The 17885-nt window shown below is 40.4% G+C and overlaps 1 protein-coding gene across 5 annotated transcripts in view; it reads left to right on the forward strand.

Moving 5' to 3' along the window:
* Nucleotides 1–1563: 1563 nt before the first annotated feature.
* ZDHHC20 (zDHHC palmitoyltransferase 20) overlaps nt 1564–17885 on the forward strand; it is a 77103-nt gene continuing 60781 nt past the window's right edge. For 4 of the 5 annotated variants that reach the window (XR_013998254.1, XM_081129508.1, XM_081129509.1 and 1 more), the window contains exon 1: nt 1581–1808. Coding sequence is in view for 3 of the 5 variants with exons in the window: in XM_081129508.1 (XP_080985634.1) it covers nt 1691–1808 (118 nt within the window). In the remaining 2 variants the exon portion in view is untranslated. Of the gene's footprint in view, nt 1809–17885 lie in introns of all 5 variants that reach the window. The other variant, XM_081129511.1, reaches the window with a different exon arrangement.

The raw sequence follows: 17885 nt of genomic DNA on the forward strand, positions 1-17885 counted from the left end.
ATAAAAAAGATGAACTGTTAACTAATCTATAACCTATGGGTAAGCTGCATATTTGTGTAAGAGTTCCAGGAACTAGCATTTGGGGAAGGAGGCTGACTCCAGCAATCAGACATTATGGCTCCAGAAGACTTGCTGACTCTCAAGCATAAAAACCCAACTGTTGCTGTCCTGGCTGAGTGGCTCAGTTGGTTGGAGTGTCCTTCCATGCACTCCATGGGGTTGTGGGTTTAATTCCTGGTCAGGGCACACACCTAGGTTTCGGGTTCTATCCCTGGTCAGGGTGCATATGGGAGGAAGCAGATTGATGTTTCTTTTACATTGATGTTTCTCTCACATCAATGTTTCTCTCTCTCTCTCCCCCTTCCTTTGACTCTAAAAATAAATTTTTTTAAAAATCCTCAGGTGAGGATTAAAAAAGAAAGTTAAACCCTAATCAGTGTGGCTCAGTTGGTTGAGTGTCATCCTATGTACCAAAAGATTGCTGGTTTGATTCTGGTCAGGGCACATGCCCAGATTGCAGGTTCCATCCCCAGCTGGGTTGTGTCACTGAGGCAACTGATTGATGTTTGTCTCTCTCTCTCCCCCTTCCCTTTCTCTCTCTCTCAAATCAATAAAAACTATGAAAAAAAGAAAAAGTTAAAAAAAAAAATGGACTTATGCTTGATCAATTTCAAGATAACCATAGGAATGGACCAGGCTGACTTACACAGAGAGAACTTTCAAACACCCTCCCCCCGATTTCTTTGTTCTACTTTCCCTCTCCCTCCTAATAAAAACCCCTACCTGCACTGAGATGTAAAGATGGGCTTTGGGAGGAGAGTCCCCCCACTTTCTCAGTTACTGGCACTTCAATAAACCACTTTATTTTTCACCAACACCTGCCTCACCAGATTGGCTTTAGTTATGGCAGGCAGCTGAACCTGCGTTCAGTTAGTTTTACTGAGCAGCAGCTAACTAAAATCTTAGTCTAACCAAAACAGACATGACAGTATCAGGAAACGCAGCTTGGAATTACTTGTATTACATCTTCACAGTGCTGCATTTAGGTTCTATTACGATTACAAGCATTGTTTAACAGAATACTCCAGTTGCAAATAAATTCTAGAAATTTCAGTAGTCTCTTGGGGGTCAGGGAGAGGGCTGTTGCTCACTTTCTCATAACTCAGTCTTCAGTTTGTGTTCAAATCAGAGTAACAGACTCTACAGGGCTTCAGTCCTAAATCACAGGCATCTACTTGTTCCATCTCCGAAAAATGTAGGGGTTAGACCTGAAACGCAGAGCAAATGATTTCCAAGTTCAGGATTCTCAGAGTTGCACATCGACCTCCCTGGAGGAAGCTCACAAAAACTTACGACCCTCCCCAGCACCTGGGGGGTCCGATCTTGCCGTGTGAAAACGGGCCCCAGGAGAGCCGCTGTGTACAGAGAACCAGCCGGCCCTCCGACCCGGGCGCGTTTTCCGCCTCAGCCCTGCCCCCGGCACTTCCTCCCTCCTCCGCCCCGCCCCTCCCCCCGGCCCCGCGGCGAGGCCCCGCCCCCAAAGCAGCCCCCCTTTTCTGGGCCGCAGTAGACCCGCCCCAAGGTGAGGCGGGGGCGGGGGCGGGGCCGCGGGGCGAGCTGCCGTCGAGCACCCTCGTCGCCGCCCGCGCCGGGTGCTCCTCGCCGCCGCCGTGCTGCAGCGCCCCGGAACATGGCGCCGGGGCGGTTCTGGCGCTGCTGCCAACGCGGCGTCGGCTGGGTGCCGGTGCTGTTCATCGCCTTCGTGGTGGCCTGGTCCTACTACGCGTACGTGGTGGAGCTGTGCGTGTGTGAGTACCGGGCGGGTGGACCGCCGGGCGCGGCCGCTCGCTGCGGGGCTTTCCCTGCCGCCGAGCAGTTGCGGAAGTGTGTGGCCGGCCCTGCGTCGGTGGCGTTTTCGGGGAGGAACCGGGCCGAGCGGTGGTGCGGGGACCGCGGAGGGAGGACGCGACGAGCGGCCGCCTCCGGCCTCCGCGCTGCCGGCCCGTTGGAAGTTCATTATTTCAAGTCAGAGTCAGTAACTCGCACACAATACTGCTTTGGACAAAGAATAAGTGAGACGATTATGGTTTTCGCGGCTGTTTTCTTGAGGAAGTTTCTAGTTCACTCATCCTCCTGTGTGGAGGTCTCGTTTTCTTTTTCTTACTGCCATTTCCCTCGTTAGTTCTCACCCGACTCCCTGGAAGAGGAAGGGACATTCCCAGTACACTTCAGAGATTTAGGGTACTGGTTTGGTTAGATTGTCCTTAAGATGGAAGGGAGTTGGCTGTCACTCAAAACGTTTGAGGGCTACCACTCTGGGATACTGATCAATGGAAGTTCACGGGCTTCGTGCAGCTGTTTCAGATTTACACTGGCCTGTAGGTTCTGTGTGTGTGTGTCTGCTGCTTGTATCTGTTCTTCGTGAAAACTTAGAGCCACACCGTAAGTGGTGCTTGTCAGAGCAATCCCTTGGTATCCCTAGTCTTCGTGTCCACACTGAGACCGTGCTATCAAAAGCACCGCTATTAAAAAAGAGCTACATGAAATAGATAAGAATTATATGAATGGAAAGCTGTACCACCCACTCCACCTGAAGGTGGCACAACCAGGACTTCCCCAGGCTCGGGTTTGTACGGCTCTCAAGTAAGTACTTGGCAAAAACCAAGTTCTGCACATGGAAGAGAATGCTTTGGCTCAGAAGGGTTGAGGATAGGTTTTTAAATGAAAATATCCACCTTTAAGAAAATTATTTTGTACTGTGGAATATTTAATTCCAAAGAAAACTATCCTTATAAATAGGCCCAGAATAAAGTAGTTGTGGAGTACATTTCCAAATAATAATAATCGGTTGAATATTATTGTTTAGTCTCGTCCTTTTGGATGCCAGAATGTTTGCCAACAATAATGTTTGAATCAATTAAAATTGGCCAGAGTTAGGTATTTCTTGAGGCTACTTCCAGAAGGTAATAGTGATCATAGGATTCTCATTAACTTATAATGATACTTTATTTACTCTGAAGGTTTGCATTTATTACAAAAGTTGTACCTATCTTATTTCATTTTGTCGGAAGATTATTGCCACCCTATTTTTATTTATTTTTAATATATCTTTATTGATTTCAGGGAGAAGAAGGGAAAGGGGGAGAAAGAGAAACATCAATGATGAGAGTCATTGATCGACTGCCTCCACACGCCCCCTACTGGGGATGGAGCCAGCAACTGGGGCACGTGCCGTGACTGGGAATCAAACCCCAATCTCCTGGATCATAGGTTGATGCTAAATCGCTGAGCCACGCCCTGCCGGGCCCCACCCTATTTTAATTACATAGTGGTTTTGAAGTAAAGCTTTTGAAGGAACACTAAAAATGTATATTTATGTTGAAATGGCACATTTAATCTGGCAAAAGGTGACATCAAACATAAAAAAAAGGAAAATGAACATAAATTGAGACATGCTGTGTGCTAAGGGTGATGGAGGGGGCATTTCATCATTCTCCCCTCAATATGCCATAGATGTAAGAAATGAGATTGAGCAAATAATCTCTTTGGTTAGGTCACACAATTGTAGAGTGGCTATTAGAATGTGACCCACATCTTTCTATTACGCATATAATTTTTAGTGAACTATGAGGGTATTTTAAAATACTGACGGTGAAGGGTCTTAAATAGAGCCTGTGTTTTATACTTCTTAGTTATGCAAGTTAAAGTAGGGAGAATTTAGGAGGTCTGCAGTGTTACTGGACTTGAGCATAAAAGCTCATTCAGTCTCATATTAAAACTTTTCTTTAAACTACTTATGTATATGTTTTCATGAGCACAGACCCTCCCCCTGTAATACATCAATATATAACTTTATAGGAACTTTAAATTGAGGGAAGTGTGAGTTTTACTTAATGTGCTGTCTTAATTTGCATAGCTTCTGGTATTCTTTATCAAACTTTATGTGAGAGGATGATAATTATCTTTACCTGTGTTCATTTATTTAATACTCATAATAATTTCCATAAAGTAGGCCCTGGCCGGGTAGCTCAGTTGGTTAGAGCCTCCCTGATGCACCAAGGTTGTGGGTTTGGTCCCCAGTCAGGGCACATGTAAGAGTCAATGCATAAATAAGTAGAACAACATCGATATTTTTTTCTCTTTCTTTCCTCTCTCCCTCCCTTGCTTCCTCCCTCCCCCCCTTCTCTCTCCCCTCCCTTTCCTCTAAAATCAATAAAAATAAAATAAAAAATTAACTACTATGCAAGACTAGTCTACTTGTTTATCCAGACCTGAACACTCTGGGCAGATTTCAGTATTATTTATGACCTATTTGTATAAGGCAGCAATTTTTAACTGGAGTGTCAAGGCACACCTGGTGTGCTGCAAGAATTTTTAAAACATACAGTACCTGACTAGTCAGGGGCACTGACCTCTTTTCCCTTAGACTGTTGAATAAAAAAATGACAACAGCCAACACAATAATAGCCATCTGGTGTGAATGAATCAAAATTATACCTTTTTTTTTGTCAGATCGCAAAATATATATTTTTTAATGTGCCGCAGAATTTTAGTAATTAGTTTATGTGTGCCATGAAATGAAAAAGGTTGAAAATCGCTAGTGTAAGGTAATTTTCTCCTAAAAGGTGGCAGCAGAAGGTTCCTAAATATCTCAGATAATAAAAATGCCTGACCCACAGTAGGACATTTGAACAAATAAATTGTTTATGACAGGCCCTCATTCCATCCCAGTGTTTATGACAGGCCTTCATTCCATCCCAGCTTCTAGAACTTCCTCATTTTGTAATTTCATGCATGCACACACTACATATCTATATATAATGTATGTGTATATAGTAATTACATATACTTATTTGTATATATTTATATTTAGGAACTATTACTGGAAGGAGTAAGATTGAGTAAGAAGTAGTGCATATAAGATGGCCATCTCACAGGAGCGATAAGCAGAGAAGTAATGATTAAGTAATTAGTAATATTGATTTTAAAGGAAACAAATTCTCCTTTGATTTTCCCCAAGGATAATATTTAAACATATGAATTTAGTTATGACTGGATTGACCAACTTTTCCCCAGTTTCCTAGGGTTTTATCAGAACATCTTGTTCAGGTCATTTGTAGCCTTTTATTTGGCATGTAGATCTTAGAATTTAAAGAGATTTTAGAGATTATCTAATTCAGTCCCTTTATTTTATTTCCAAGAAAACTATTGTTTGGAAGAGCTATTTGGTTTGTCCAGGCACTGATATGCCTTTTGTATTTTTCAGAGAAACATATGCAGATTAAAACTGTAACCTCTGAGTCTATATGTCTAATACTTCTTATGCCTCCTTCATAATTTCTTCAAATTTAGAATGAGCCCGGCCGGGCGTGGCTCCGCGGTTGAGTGTCGACCTAGGATCCAGGCGATCGGGGTTTGATTCCCGGTCTGGGCACATGCCCGGGTTGCGGGCTGCAGCGGATCAATGACTCTCTCATCATTGATGTTTCTATATCTCTCCATCTCCTTTCCTCTCTCTGAAATCAATAAGGATATATTAAAAAAAAAAAAAAAAAAAGAGATAAGATGAATAGCTTAAACATCAACATTGGGCACACTGTCTCGACACAGTTGATTCCAGCCTGTTTAATTGATTTCAAAAGAACGAGTTTTTTATTTGATTTTTCTCTGTTTTTCTGTTTTTGGTTTCATCAGTTTCTAATCTGATATTATTCCCTTTCTTTTACTTAGGGTTTAATTTGTTCTTTTTATAGTTTCTTAATGTGGAAACTGAAGTTATTGAGTCCATTCTTAGGGGTTTTGTCCTATAAATTTATCCTCCAAATATGGCTTTATTTGCATCCCATCAATTTTGATATGTTGCATTCAATTCAAAGTACTTTCCAGGTTCACTTTTGATTTTATCTTTGATTCATGAATAATTTTAGAAGTATGCTATTTAGTTTGGGGTTATTTGGGGATTTTCATAGTATCTTGTTACTGATTTCAAATTTGATTCCATGTGGTCAGAAAACACGCCTTGTGTGACTTGAGTTTTTTAAATGTATTCAGGTTTGTTTTATGGCCCAGAATGTGGTCTGTCTTAGAAGTGTTCCATGTGCATTAGAGAAAAATATATTCTATATTCAAAAGTATACTTTGCTGTTTTTTGTTGGGTAGAGTATCCTATTATGTCATCATGTTCCCTAAATGTCAGTTACGGAAAGTTGGTGATATTGTTCAGGTCTTCTATGTTCTTACTGATTTTTTATTCTGGTATTAATTATTGAGAGAAGTATGACTATAATTGTGGATTTGTCAATTTTTACTCCTGGTTCTATCAGTTTTTGCAGCATTGTAATTAGGTACTTAAAATGTTTAGGATTGTTGTATCCTCTTGATGAATTGACCCTTTATCATTGTGAAATGACCTCCTTATTCCTGGTGATATTGTTTACTTTGAAATCTACTTTAGCAAATATTAACATATCCACTAATGTTTCCTTTAATTAGTATTAGCATGATATGTCTTTCTTCTTCCTTTTACTTTAACCTGTTTATATTTTTATATTTAAAATGCATTTTTTGTAAGCAGCATATAGTTAGGTCTTGTTTTTTGTTTTGTTTTTTAATACATTTTTATTGATTTTAGAGAGAGGAAGGGAGAGGGAAAGAGAGATGGAAACATCAGTGATGAGAGAGAGAATCACTGATCGGCTGCCTCTTGCGTGCCCCCTTCTGGGGATCGAGCCCGCAATCTGGGTATGTGCCCTCACTGGGAATCGAACCACGATCTGGATCATAGGTTGATGCTCAACCACTTAGCCATGCTGGCCAGGCTAGGTCTTGTTTTTTTAATCCAATCTGAAAATCTCTGCCTTGAAAAAAATTGACATGTAACATTATATTAGTTTCAGGTCTACAACATAATATTCATATGTATCTATATTAAAAATTGATCACAGTAAATCTTAACATTCATCACCACAAATAGTTACGAATTTTTTTCCTTGTGATGAGAATTTTTTTTTTAAAATATATCTTTATTGATTTCAGAGAGAGGAAAGGAGAGGGAGAGAGAGAGATAGAAACATCAATGATGAGAGAGTCACTGATTGGCTGCCTCCTGCACGCCCCCGACTGGGGATCGAGCCCGCAACCCGGGCATGTGCCCTGACCAGGAATTGAACCCTGATTGTCTGGATCCTGGGTCGACGCTCAACCTCTGAGCCACGCCCGGCTGGGCTGTAATGAGAATTTTTAAGATTTTACTCTCTTAGAAAATCTCAAATGTACAATACAGTATTATTAACTATAGTCACCATGGTATATAACCGCTGCCTTTTTAATTGTGGTGGTTTGACCATTTACATTTAATATGATTATTGATATGGTTAAGTTTAAGCCTTCTCATTTGCTATTTTTTAATCTGTCCTATCTGTTCTTTGTTCCCTTTTCTTCCTTCTGCCATCTTTGAATTAACTTTTAAATGATTTAAAATTTTTGAATTATTTTTATGATGATTCTGTTGGCTAATTAGCTGTAACTCTGTTATTTTAGTGATTGCTTTAGGGTTTATAGTGTACATCTTTTAACTTATCATAACCTACCTTCAGGTGATATATCACTTCACGTATAGTACCCTATAAAAGCACTCCTTCATTTTTTCCCTCCCAGCCTTTATGCTATCATTGTCGTGCATTTTGTATGTTGTAAAACTCAAACTATATTGCTGTTATTTTGTGTAAAGTTTATTATCTTTTTAAAAGATATAAATAATAAAACATGTTATATGTTTATCCATGTAGTTTCCATTTGTAGTACTCTGTTCCTTCTTATTTACTTATTTTGTATTGATTTGAGAGAGAGAAAGAGAGAGAAGCATTGATTTGTTGGTCCACTTATTTATGTATTCATTGGTTGATTCTTGTATGTGCTCTGACTGGAAATTGAACCCGCAACCTTGGCATATTGGGACGACACTCTTAACAAATCTGGCCAGGGCTCTTCATGCTTTTTTATTTATTTTTTATTATTTTTTAATCCTCACCCGAGGATATTTCTTTAGAGAGAGAAGAAGGGAGGGAGGAGGAGAGAGAGAGAGAGAAACACAGTGTGAGAGAGACACTTCGATTGGTTGCCTCCCACACCTGTCCTGCACGTGGATCAAACCTGCAGCCTAGGTGTGTGCCCTTGATCAGGACTTGAACCCAAGACCCTTCGGTGTGTGGGCCAATGCTCTAACCATTGAGCAACATGGGCCAGGGCTCTACATTCTTTTTTATAGATCAGTATTTCCATCTGGTGTTATTTTCTTGTGCCTGAGGGCTTTCTTTTTTTTTTTTTTTTTCTTTTAATCCTCGACAAAGATATTTTCTTCACTGATTTTTTTCAGAGAGGGGAAGGGAAGGGGGGGGGAGAAACATTGATGTGAGAGAGACACATCGATTGGTTGCCTCCCACATGTGCCCAGACCAGGGCCAGAGATCAAACCTGCAACCCAGACACGGGCCCTTGACTAGGAGTTGAACCCGCGACCCTTTGGTGCATGCCCACACTCTAACCACTGAGCCACACCAGCCAGGGCAAAGGGCTTCCTTTAACATTTATTGTAGTGCAGGTCAGTTGATGAATTATTACAGCTTTTGTATGTCTGAAAAAGTTTTTATTTTGCCTGTGTGTTGTTTTTTTAAAAACAACTATATTAAGGTATAATTTACATACCATAAAATCCACTCATTTGAGATGTATAATGTAATGATTTTTAGTAAACTTAAGTTGTGCAGTTATCATGACCGTCCATTTTTAGACTATGTCTGTCACTTATTCACATCTCTCATGCCCATATAGGGTTATTCCCATTCACTTCACCAACCCCAGGCAACCACTAATCTACATTCTGTCTCTGTCTGCTTTTTCTGGACATCTGTGTTAATGGAGTATTACAATGCCTGGCTGGTGTGGGTCAGTTGGTTGAGTGTTGTCTAGTGCACCAAGAAGTCACCAGTTGGATTTCTGATCTGGGCACATGCCCAGGTTGCAGGCTTTATCCCCAGTGAGGGGCATGTAGGAGGCAGCCAATTGATGATTCTTTCTCATTGATGTTTTTATCTCTCTCTCCCTCTCCCTTCCTTTCTCTGTAAAATCAATAAAAACATTTTAAGTGGAGTTATACAATAAGTGTCTGATATCTTTTACTATTCTTGAGGTTCATCTGTGTTGTAGCATATATCAGTATGTCTCCCCTTATTCTCTACTTCACATTCTAATTTGTATTTTTCTATTTTTTACAGTATATTTAGTTTTATTTAACAGTATGTTTTTTGCAAGCATCCACATATCACTTGTACCATGAATTAGAATATTAAAAATATGTATTTTATTATATCATTTGAGTATTTGAAAAATCCTGCTTCCAAGATGTATAGTATGTTTGGGTCCTAGTCATCTTTGTATCCACTAAGAGAGTCTAGTTACTAGTAGACTTTCAATTAATATGTGTTGTGTTGAATACACTCATGCCCTTATCATCTCACTTGAGTCATGTTTGAAAATGTTAAAACAAACATCCACAATAAAATACTAATTAAATTATAATTAGCAAACATATATTTCAACAGTCCTTGGGGTTAAAAGACTACATGATAATTGTTTATTGGTTCTGCAGCCTTTGTTTTGGATTATGAAATGATTATTTGAAATTATGCTGATATTGTTAAAAAAAATAACTGATTTCCTAAATCTCATCCCCAATGGTTGACATAATTATAGGACAAATTAAAACATGAATTAGAACATGTTTTAAATCCTTTGTACTAATTTTGTTACTTCCTTATCTGTTTTCACAGTGGGAGTAATTTTCTACATAACTTGCTTTTGAAAGCTATAGTGCCTTGCCCCACCCCACCTTATGACTGGTGGTGAGTTAATCTGCCCTGGTATAATTTTTTCTGTAGATACCAGAAAGTAAACTGGTATGAGAGAGCTCTATAAATACATATCCATTAAACCCCAACCCAAATGAACAAAAAGACCTTTATATTTTCTTCTGTATAAATTGGGTCTTCACTGCTTTCTTTTTTTTTCTTTATTATTATTATTATTATTATTATTTATCTTTATTGTTGAGAGTATTACAGGCATCACATTTTTCCCCCTAATTGACCCCCTCCACTTCACTCCCACCCCTTCCCCAGGCCTTCACCCCATTATTGACTGTGTCCATGAGTTATTCATATATGCATGTAACTTCTTTGGTTAATCTCTTCCCACCATCCACGTCCCTTCCCTCTTTCCTCTGACGCATGATCGTCTGTTGCATGTGTCAATGTCTCTGGATCTATTTAGTTCATCAGATTCTTTTGTTCATTAGCTTCTTCTTAAAGAAGACCCTTCAACATTTCCTGTAATGCTGGTCTGGTGGTGATGAACTCCTTTAGCTTTTTCTTATCTGTGAAGCTCTTTATCTGACCTTCAGTTCTAAATGATAGCTTTGCTGGGTAGAGCAATCTTGGTTGTAGTTCCATGTTTTTCATCACTTTGAATATTTCTTGCCACTCTCTTCTGGCCTGCAAGGTTTCTGTTGAGAAATCAGCTGACAGTCGTATGGGGGCTCCCTTGTAGCTTTTATCTTGCTGCTTTTAAGGTTCTCTCTTTGTCTTTAACCTTTGGCATTTTAATTATGATGTGTCTTGCTGTGGGCCTCTTTGGGTTCCTCTTGTTTGGGACCCTCTGTGCTTCCTGGACTTGTAAGTCTATTTCTTTCCCCAGGTAGGGGAAGTTCTCTGTAATTATTTTTTCAAATAGGTTTTCAATTTCTTGCTCTCTTTCTTCCCCTTCTGGCACCCCAATAATACAAATGTTGGGCCTCTTGAAGTTGTCCCAGAGGCTCCTTATGCTATCTCCATATTTCTGGATTCTTTTTTCTTTTTGCTCTTCTGGTTAGGTGTTTTTTGTTTCCTCATGTTCCAAATTGCTCATTTAATTCTCAGCGTCCTCTACTCTGCTGTTGATTCCTCATAAATTATTCTTCATTTCAGTTCCTGTGGCCTTCATTTCAAATTGGTACTTTATTATATCATCGATTTTCTGGTTTTTTTGTAAAACTCTTATTAATATGGTTGAGCATCCTTATAAACAAAATTCTGAACTCTGTATCTGTTAGCTTGCTTGGATCTATTTCATTTAGTTCCTCTTCTAGAGATTTCTTCTGTTCTTTCCTTTGTGACATGTTTCTTTGCCTCCACATTTTGGCTGCTTCCAGGTGTTTGTTTCTGTGTATTAGGTAGAGCTGCTATGTCTCCTGGAATTTGTAGAGTGGCTTTGTGTAGTAGGTGTCCTGTAGGGTCTAGTGGCTCAGCCTCCCCAGTCACCTGAGTTGGGCCTTCTAGGTGCTCCCCTGTGTGGGCTGTGTAGTTGAGCCTTGGTTGCTGTGGGCGTCACTGGGAGGAATTGACACCCCGGCCAATCAGCTGTGAAGAAGCTGCAACTATAGCCAAAGAGCTGCTGTGCTGGAGACACCCCTATGGAGCAGGATTTACTTCAGTGGGGCTTTGGTCTTCACCAAGTGCCCCCTTGAGTGTGTCACTCGTGGTTGTGGTAGGGTTGTAATCCAGCGTGGGCGAGTCTAACCACCAAGTGCACTGTCTCTGGGGCCTTTCAGGAGTTGCAAAGTCAGCCTGTGCCTGTGCCTTGCCCAGGGCCACCCAGCATGAGCTACACAGCCAACCTTAGTTGGCTGCTACTTGTCCTGGGCTTGGAGGTGTCTAGGAGAGACCAAGCTATGAGCCAATGTAGGTTGCTGCTAGTGCCAGGCCTGGGGCCACTTATCAAGCTATATGGTGCATACTGCTGCTTGGTTGAGAGATTTTATGAAAGTCCTAAGTCTAAGGCTTGAGAGGCCACTTGCACAGAAAAGCCACTGGAAGTGGCTTGGATGAGCTTGCGGGGGGGGGGCGGGCCTCCGGGAATCACCAGGCGGGGCCAAAGGTGTGAGTCAGGTGCTGGAGACTCAAATATGGTGCCTGCCTGCCAGCTCTGTGCAGGGGAGGGCTCTCCAAAGGAGCAATGGCATCCACCAGCTCTTCTGCCTGGGAGAAAGCTGCCCCTCCAGCTCTCACCCCAACTTCAGGCAGGTTAGTTCCTCCCCAAGTGTCCCAGGTTTCTTTCAAGCTGCTGTGGGGCACTGGAGCCCAGAAGGAGCACATCTGAGTGAGTCCGTGCACAGGCCCTTTAAGAGGAGCTGCCTGGGACTCCCACACCCTCCGAGACCCTCAGCCACAATCCCTGCTGGTTTTCACAGCCCAAAGTTGTGAGGCCTTCTCTTCCCGGCCCTGGAGCCCTGGGCTGGGAGCCTGATGTGGGCTGGAACCCCTCATTCCATCGGGAAACCTCCGCCGCCAAGATACCCCTCCTGGGTTTAACCCGGGACACTGGATGTGGGCCGGCAGCCATCTCTCCGCGATTCGCCCCCCATCTCTGCCCCTCCTACCCGTCTTGTGCTTCTTCAGTTCCCTGGTTGTAGGGCTTCTGTTCAGCCAGATTTCAGGAGGTTCTGAGTGATGGTGGTTCTGTATTTTAGTTGTAATTTTGATGTGGTTGTGGGAGGCGGCAGGTACAGCTGTTGCCTACGCCGCCATCTTGTTTCTCCTCCCACTGCTTTCTTATAAGACAAATATGAAAGGCAAAGGTGCTGGACAACTTAGAAACCAGGTCTGACTATATGGAAGAAGAACATTGTGCCTAGTCATGCAAATAAAACTTTCCTTCTCTTCTGACCACTTGCACTTTGTGGCAAAGAAGCATAACATGCTAAATTGCATACTCTAATATCTGTCTACTTGACATTTTTGCTTTGATGTCTAGTAGGTATCTCCTCAGACTTACCATGTCCAAAATAAAATTTGAGTTGTTGGTTTTTTTCTCTCTCTCCTGAACCAGCTCCTCCTATCCTAGCTCAGTAAATGAATTTCATCATCCCAGTTTGTTGGTTGAAAAATCATTCCACATCCAGTTAATCAGCAAATCCTGTCATTAAAAGTACCCAAATCTGGCTGCTTCTCACCCCTACTGCTGCAACCATATTCACTCAAGCCACCATGATCTCTGTCTTGTGTACTAGATTGAAAACATGGCCACAATAATTTACACCTCCCATCAAGAGGTTGTGTTTGTTTACCCACCCAGTGAATCTGGGGTGGCCTTGTACTTGCTTTGACCAGTAGAAAGTGGTGGGAGTAATGTGTGAGATCTGGAGTCTAGGCCTCAAGACAGCATGCATCTTCACTTTAGCTCCTTTGGAATGTTCTGGTCGCCATGTAAGGGAGTCCGGGCTAGACCTTATGGGGAGAGAGGCCCAGCCAAGATGAGCTAAGTGCCAAAGCTCCTGATATAAATGAGGCTATCTTAGACTTCCTCCCCCAGTCAAGCTGGCAGTTGGCTGCAGCTATTCAAAAAAACAGTTCAGCTGATTATGGCCCAAACCTCTGACTCACACAACTGTAGGAAATAATAAAAGGTGGTTGTTTTGGGCGGTATGTTATGCAGCATTATCACCTGTATCAATGTGGTACGGTTATATCTTGTCTCTCCCTGCTCACTTCATCCCCATCCTCACCTTGTACCCTGTTCTCCATGAAGCAGCTAGAATGATCCCTTTAAAATTAGTACCATATTTGTCACTCCTCTTCTGAAAACCTTGGCTGGCTTCCTGTCTTGTTCAGTGGAACACCTAAAGACCTCACCATGGTCTCTTCCCCTCATTACTTCTCTGACGTAGTTTCCTTTGCACTCTTTTATTTGTTCCGTGGTTGCCATGATGGCCTCCTTGCTATACTTCAGTACTTATTGAATGAGCTTAATAAATTATTTAATCTCTCTGAACTTGTCCCCGTGTTATAAAATTGGATAATACTTGTCTTACAAACTAATGTAAAATTCTTAGCAGAGTAGGCTTTCAAATGTTATTGAGAGTAGGGAGAAGATTTAAATAGCCACCAGCATACTTTCTCTTGCCTTCCCTTTTTTTAGCAGGAGGGTTTTTGTGTGTGTGTGTTTTTTAATTCTTAGAGTTGTGTTGTTCCCTTCCCCACCACCCCCATACATTCTTTAGTCACTGTAAGAGCACATTCTCACGCAGTTTTAAAAAAAGTATATTTTTTTAAACTAAAAAAACAAAAATTCATATATTTTTTTAATTACTTGAAGATCGTATTGCAAAAACGAGTGCCTTTTTTTCTTTCTTTTTGTTAATCCTCACCTGAGGATATTTTTTTCCATTGATTTTAGAGAAAGTAGAAGGGAGGGAGCAGGGAAAGAAAGAGAAGATCAGTGTGAGAGAGACACATCGACTGGTTGCCTCCCGCACATGCCCCAACCGGTATCGGCGATTGAACCTGCAACCCAGGTAGTGCCCTTGACTGGGAATCGAACCTGTGACCGTTTAGTGTGCAGGCTGGTGCTCTAACCACTGAGTCCGTACCAGCCAGGGCCACAGCACTTCTTGAGCAGATGGGCATGTACACTTAAGTAACAGACATAGTAGGTCACAAATAATGGTGATTGTGGTTTTATGGAGAATAGGTTTCTCTGAGATAGAGATCCATAACTTTTGATGATAAAGATTTTTTAAAATTCTGTTTTTAAATCCTTTCTGTTGTCTCTGTTCTTTCAACTCCTCCCAATGCTTTGTTATACTTTGTGCACTTCACTGTACTATGTGAACTTGTCCCACCCAGTTGGAATCACAGAAGTAACTTTTATTAACATACTAATTAAACACATGTAAAGACAAACTTGAACTTATTAAGTGTGAAAGGATATCATCAGGAATTACCAGTTCACCAAAATGTTAATAGTGTATGTCAGTGCTGTGAGATTATACTAATTTTTTCCACCCCCTAATACTCTTTGATTCCTATTTTTTCTATGGATAACTGGTATCTATATATTTTTAAACATATCTTTATTGATTTCAGAGAGAGGAAAGGAGCAGGAGAGAGAGAGATAGAAACATCAATGATGAGAGAGTCATTGATCGGCTGCCTAGCCCGCAACCCGGGCAGGTACCCTGACCGGGAATCGACCCCCAGTCTCCTGGATCCTAGGTCAATGCTCAACCGCTGAGCCAAGCCCGGCTGGGCTGGTATACTTTGTATAAATATTGAAAAAGGAGGAGTGGGGATAACCAATCTCATGTACATATGTACAATAGCCTCCTAACAGTATATTCTTCCCACCTAGCTCCCCAGGAAGCCAGAGTAGATCTTTTAAAATCCGTCAGGATTTTTATTTCTCTGCTTAGCACCCTGTAGTGGCTTTCCACTTTGTTCATAATGAAATCAAGTAAGTCAAGATTTCTCTATACATTCTGTAAGGCTGTAAGTGCTCCCCTGCCACTACTACTGACTACTCTCTTCCTTTGCTCTTTCTGCTTCAGCAAACAGGCCCCTTGCTTTTCATCTGTCAGGCTGTGCTTGGTCCCACCTGAGGACCTTCGTGCTTCCTGCTCCTCCTTCCTCCATTTCCACATGGCTAGCTTTCTTACTTCATCTAGATTTCTTTCTGGATATTCACCTAGCAGAGAGGCTTTCATACTACCCTATTTAGTAAGTACTTTCACTTTCTCCTCACCTTGCTTTGTTTTTTTTATAATGCTTACTATGACTTGCCATAGTTATGTGTGCTTTTCTCCTGAGTAGTATGTTCACTGCTTTATATCCAGAACCTAAAATAGGTCCTGCATAACATGTACTCAGTAGATATTTGTTAAATGAGTGGATTGATTGTATATTGCCAGTTCCCATGCTAGTAGAAGAGGGAGAATTGGGATGTATTCACATAGTAGGTAACCCACTATTTAGAATACAGATACTGCCCTGACCTTAAAAACATCTCTATTTTAATTTAGTCATTTATCAGACGTTGAGTGCTTATGGTGTTCCAAGTACTGTATATGACACTGGGAATTCAAAGGTGTGTAAATGTACATGGTCAAATGCATTTGGACTTCATATGTCTTTAATATTATAGTGTTCATTTGCATATTACAAGTTTTAGGAAGCCCTGCGTAACTAAGTATGTAACATTGTTTAACTCAGTATTTTTCTAAAATTTTTTGACATAGAATTTTTTTTTTATGAAATATCTATTTAAATTCTCTTAGACCTAGACAGTTGTTGACCAATAGTGGTGATGGGGATAGAGGGGTGGAGCATAAGAGGTAAGGATTGAAGGGACTGTGTCTCTGAAAAAAGTGGTGTTATCAGTAAATATGAGGGGTAATAACTTCTTTTGTTATTAATTCATCATATTAATACATTTAGGAAGAAACATCTTTATTTCTGTAGATGCCAGAAATGCATTTGAAAAATCCAACATCAATTCCTGATTTTTTAAAAACTTAATAAAATAGGAATAAATGGGTATTCGTCAAACAAAATTGTGCACACACAAAATACTTGATCAGTTTCTACTAAAACCAGCATTTAAGTAAAACACTTGCAACTGTGGCTATTGCTGTGTAACACTGTGTTGGCAAAATTAATTACCACATTCACATAAGAGAAAATAGTTAGAAGCATAAGATGCTGGAAAGGAAGTAGGAAGGTTGTTTCTGTGTGCAGATGATGTGATAGTGTATGTTGAAAAGCCAAGAGAATCAGTCCTGGCCAGGTAGCTCAGTTAGGTCATCCCAATACACCAAGGTTGTGGGTTTGATCCCCAGTCAAGGCACATACAAGAATCAACCAACGAATGCATAAATAAGTGGAACAACAAATCGATGTTTCTCTCTCTCTCCCTCTCTCTAATAGCAATACATTTTTAAAAAAAGAAAAGCCAAGAGAATCAATAACAGAGCATCTCTACAGAAGATTGAGTGAAATAGCAGGATATAAAATTAGCAAACAAAAAACATTGCTTTCTATACATAAACACAATAATGAAAGTAATGGATAATTGAAAATATGGTGGAAGAGAAGCCTCCATTTCCAATAATATAAAAAAGATGAAATATTTAAGAAATATGCCAACGCTAAAGAGAAAACATTCCTGGAAAACAGAAGTAGACTTAAACAAATGGGTAGACTTTTCCTATTTTATGTTTATGAATAGAATAACAACATTACAAAGATTTCACTTATTTCCAACTTAATGTATAAGTGAATTCCAGTTCCAATAAAGTTTTTTTTTCCTGTCACTAGACAAGTAGATTCTAAAAGTCATTTGGAAAAATAAACAAATAAGAACAACAAGGAGACCCCTATAAAATAAGTGATGAATCCAAACCCCACCAGATTTTAAACTACAAAGCCTCTATAATTAAAACTGAGGGCAGGGGGGTATATGAGGATTCTCTCTACTTTCTATTCAGTCTTGCTGTGAACTTAAACTTCTCTAAGAAATAAAGTCTGTTATAAAAACAATTGTAGGGTATGATATGTGGACGTATTAGCCAATAGAACAGAATAGAATGTCCACAAATTATAGAAATTTAGACTCTTATAAAAGTAGCATCTGAGATCACAAAGGAAAAGGTATGGGACAACTGGGTAGATGTTTGGTAAGAGGTAAAATTGGCCTATACCCTACACTGTATTCCAAGATAAACTACAAATAGGTAAAATCTCTTATATTTTAAAATAATTTCAGACTTGTGAAAAAAGTACAAAGAATTTTCATATACCCTTCACCCAAATTCCCTAAATGTTATTTGTTATGTGCTTTGTCATTCATTCATTCTCCCTTTGAAACATTTGCAGGTAAGTTGCAGATATAATGTCCCTTTACCTATAAATACCTCAGTGCTATTTCCTAAGAACAAGAATGTCTTAGTCTGTTCAGCCTCCTATAACGGAATACCCTAGACTAGGTGACTTATAAACAACAGAAATTTATTTCTCACAGTT

The sequence above is a fragment of the Miniopterus schreibersii genome (assembly GCF_964146895.1).
Source record: "Miniopterus schreibersii genome assembly, chromosome: 2".
Taxonomy (NCBI): Eukaryota; Metazoa; Chordata; class Mammalia; order Chiroptera; family Miniopteridae; genus Miniopterus; species Miniopterus schreibersii.